At 48.0% G+C, this 4,201-nt stretch overlaps 1 protein-coding gene across 1 annotated transcript in view; it reads left to right on the forward strand.

The window, feature by feature from the left end:
* Positions 1–1,741: 1,741 nt before the first annotated feature.
* The window catches only part of LOC146205399 (uncharacterized), a 30,838-nt gene continuing 28,378 nt past the window's right edge, over positions 1,742–4,201 (forward strand). Inside the window, exons 1-2 of the mRNA XM_084607172.1 lie at positions 1,742–1,829; positions 3,291–3,405. Coding sequence (XP_084463298.1) covers positions 1,742–1,829; positions 3,291–3,405 — 203 coding nt within the window. The remainder of the gene's footprint in view (positions 1,830–3,290; positions 3,406–4,201) is intronic.

The following is a 4,201-nucleotide window of genomic DNA, read 5'->3' on the forward strand; positions in this document are numbered from 1 at the left end:
AGAGAGTGTAAGAAGAAGAGAGTGTTCACGCTCAATATACTACGAATGTTGGACATACATACGCTAACATCGCTCCTAAAATGACCTAAAAAATGTCATCGATGGATGCGCCTGATTGTAGGCTGATGAACAAAGGAGAGCACAGTGAAAAGAGCGCTTACTCCACTGAAGCCGTCTATTCACCTTCTGACTCGGATTAAAAATCAAGCACTCCAGAATGGAGAAGGCCTTCAATGCAAGGAGAGGTAAATGATAGGCTACATAAGCACACGTTTACAGAATGTGCTCTAAGTGCTTTGATCTGCGGACAGGCCATCAGAAGAGAGTAAGCATTAGTGGGTTGATGAGTGCTTGTTTGAATTTCAACGCATGGGCTCTATGCTTCGCTATGCAACTCTTAAGGTGATCCACTCGCACCTTTCACCTTGAGCCGCCGGAGCGGAAGTGCCGTCAGTGACGTCACCCCACGTGAACCACAACGGAGAGGCACTGTTACGGCGCACCCTGTGAGGTTCTCAGTCGTGCACTCCTTTGTGATACCATGTGACTAGAGGAGGGGGCGGAAGGGGGAGGGGGGTTAAAATGCTTCGCCGGCTCTTCTTTTTTTCTTTTTAATTCAATGAGTTTGCCATCAACCATGGTGAAAAGGGAGCGGGGAGTAGGCGGAAACTAGAAGAAACAGTGCAAACAGGTCTCGCTTAAATAATCACACAGGTTGCCGATAAACTAATTGTTCAGCGTCCACTTCTTGTAATCACATTCACGGTCCCATCGCAGGCCTACTTTCCGTATGTATACCACTGACTAACGGATGCCGTAGCTGGGCAGGTGATCGAGATGCGTCCGTACAACAGTCGGCTGGCTCTTGGTTGCTCTGTCTCGCCGTGGATAAGGTGTTTGCCGGTTCGACTTCGAGTGTGTCTCAGATGGGTGCACAACAAATATTTAATAAAAGTTAAACAAATGTGCAGCCGTACTTAACAGAGGTGACGCTTGGACAACAAGGTTTAACCGGGATAAACATCCATTGTTTTGCGTTCGTTCCGTGTTCAGTGGCAGGTGGGACCTCGCGATGAGTGCATTCACCAACCGACACAGAGCGTATGTTTGTGGCACCAACCAGCATGGCGCTGGCACGATGAAGCCTATGGCTGTAGTGCTAGGGTATGATATGGTGCTTTGAGCCAAGCAGAACTGAGCGGCACAAGACGCCTACACGATGACGGAGCTCTGTTCGGCTGTACTTCCGTGTGGTCGTCGTCGGCGGCTGATACAGCTTGTGCTGTGTGAAGCAGGTGCTGCTGCTACAGCAGCCCCCTGGTGCTGCAAACAAAGGATCGCGCACTGACGCTCTGCTGTGGATGCCTAAACTGAGCCGTCGTTGAAACCGCGCTCTAAACTCGAGGTCTTCCGACGAAGGCTTGAATAGATTGAACCACGTCGACGCAGACTTTTAAACTGTATCGTCGACAAAAATGCACGTTTTTCAGGGAGAAGAAAAAGGTTTGTGTGAAGACGAAAAAAGATAAATAACAGGAAGCGCCATCGACTGGCAAGCAGTCAGGGAAGCTAGCGTCGAAACAGGCCTAACAAATTTCGGGGCACCCTGCACCACGCTGAGTCCCGTGAGAGCGGCAGGTAGGAGTACCCGATACTTGAGCAGTCGCGCTTTCGTGTGCAGTTGACTAAGAGGAGCATTACGATCGATTTCCATTTCCTTCAATTATTTCCAGAGGTAGGCATGTGGAGGAGGTTTCCTGTTTACCTGCTGCTCGCGGCGTGCTCAATCAACGCGGAAAGTGAGCAGATCCGAAGACGACCCTTCGCTTGTGAGTTTCTCTGGATTTGTTTTTAGCACCAGCAAGGAAAGCAGTGGCGCCTGCTGCCGCAACGCTAATGCTCTACAGTGGCAGCGAGATCTCAATTAGCTGGGGCTCGCCAGTGTAAGCGGGAGTGACTATTTTTTGTCAAGGCATATGCCGCATTGAAAGCATATGTAGGAGGACTATTCGCCTCGAAGCGCCTGCTGTACAGGCTTAGCCGCAAAGCAGGTGAATAGCTAGACTCGGAGAAACCCTTATAGGATATCCCTAAATTACAATCTGCGGGTTTGTGTTTGGGAGTTCTCCATCAATAGTATAACCCTCTCTACTATCGTGTAGTAAAAGATGTGTGACGGAAGCGCGTAGAATATCGTGGATGTGCAATACTCAGCAGTGTAAATTGAACTTAAAGCACTTGTGCATGCACATTTCTGTGTTTCGTTTTTCGTTCTCTTCGTTTATGCGACAGTACAAGCGCTCCTAGAGGGACGACGTTGACCAGGGCTTTTTAAAAGTCACATGTGGTTCTGTCAACACCTGGAATTAATGTCCTCTAACAAAATTCTGCAGGTCACCTCCTTCGGAGGCAACATTGAGTGAGCAGTTATCAAAACAAAGGGCCAACCTTATTCAAAAACCAATCCATGTGCCTTTCGCGCGCGCGTTTGTGTGTGTGTGTGTGTGTGTGTGTGTGTGTGTGTGTGTGTGTGTGTGTGTGTGTGTGTTTGGTTTGTTTGGTTTAGTTTGTGGGGTTTAACGTCCCAAAGCAACTCAGGCTATGAGAGACGCAGTAGGGGAGGACTCCGGAAATTTCGACCACCTGGGGTTCTTTAATTTGCACTGACAGCACACAGCACACGGACGCCTTGCTTATCGCCGCCATCGAAAAGCGGCCGCCGAGGCCGGGATTCGATCCCGCGTCCTTGGGAACAGTAGTCGAGCGCCGTAACCACATGCGCCATCCCGGCGGGGTGTGTGCGTGTGCGTGCGTGTGTGTGTGTGTGTGTGTGTGTGTGTGTGTGTGTGTGTGTGTGTGTGTGTGTGTGTGTGTGTGTGTGTGTGTGTGTGTGTGTGTGTGTGTGTGTGTGTGTGTGTGTGTGTGTGTGTGTGTGTGTGTGTGTGTGCGTGCGTGCGTGTGTGTGCGCGTGTGTGTGCGCGTGTGTGTGTGTGTGTGGAAAAGATTGTTGGGACTTGGAAGCAATAGATGTTCGCTTTGGTATTAAATTTAGCACCGTTCAGTTTATCCGACATGGAGGCAAGCTTCCTTTGTCCTTCTTTTTTTTTTTTTTTTTTTTGAGTTGGCTAACATACTATTCGTAACCTATCCCTAGAGCAGGCTCCTGAATACTGTCTTCTTTTTCGAGATTGAAAAACTTAGCACTGTTTAGTATATCCTAAGTGGAGGCGCGTGAATACTGCGCTATTTTCTGTATGGTGTTATCTTTTTCTTTTATCTATGTTACGCAGCACCTGCCACAGGCTGCCTGGAAAATCGTCTCCTTCGGCTCAGGCTAGAATGCGAGGGTGCCCTGGACGATGTGGCGAGACTACGGATGAAGAGGGACCAGTCAGAATCGTGCCGGTAAGATCAGAAATCGCAGCTCTCCGACTACGTGTAATGAGGCTCGCGCAAAAAAAAAAAAAAAAAAAAAAAAAAAACCATTACAGTGAATGAGAAAAGGCACAGCTTGCGTCGACCTAAAATAATTCTGCACTATGTGTCGTGTGATCTTTTAGGAAAACAAAATATTCTTTTTGAAATAAGCCTGAAAACTGCTACGAGTACTCCGCTTTCGCTGAAGGTCTCTTAAGCGTGGAACATTGGACGGGCGATTAACATGCAGAGTCTCTCCAGTCGTAATACCTAAAACTAGTGCACGTATATAGCTTAAAATAATTGGACGTCGTAATAGTTCTTAATGGGGTCATTGTGGCAAGCTAAAGTGATATAAAAGTTTAAAAAAAAAAGCAGTTATTCTTCAAAAATTGTTTTATTACTTTTTTCCCCTCCGCTTCTGGAATTGGACACAGAAGAAAGGTCGAAAGGCTCGTCTGCATTATGATTATAAAAATGATGTCACGGCCATGAGGAAACTATCATCACCTCGCCGCGGTGATTCTCTGAGCTAACCAGCAGAGCCGGTGCATTTGATCCGCAAACCCGCACTCAGGGTCTTATGAGCGGTCGTCTCAAGCATATAGCTTTGCGAAACGAGATGTGGGACATTCCTTTGCTGGGCTCCTCTGCACAGCCGGACTTATGCGCCGCAGTAGTGCAAACAGACCAGAGCTGTGGTTTGTTACTCATAATACATATAAAGGGTGAAGAGGATTTCCGCGTCAAGAGACGACCCTTTTCAGAATGGCTTTTGGGCAGC

This window comes from Amblyomma maculatum, chromosome 1 (genome assembly GCF_055883805.1).
Source record: "Amblyomma maculatum isolate TAMU_Amacu chromosome 1, ASM5588380v1, whole genome shotgun sequence".
Classification (NCBI taxonomy): Eukaryota; Metazoa; Arthropoda; class Arachnida; order Ixodida; family Ixodidae; genus Amblyomma; species Amblyomma maculatum.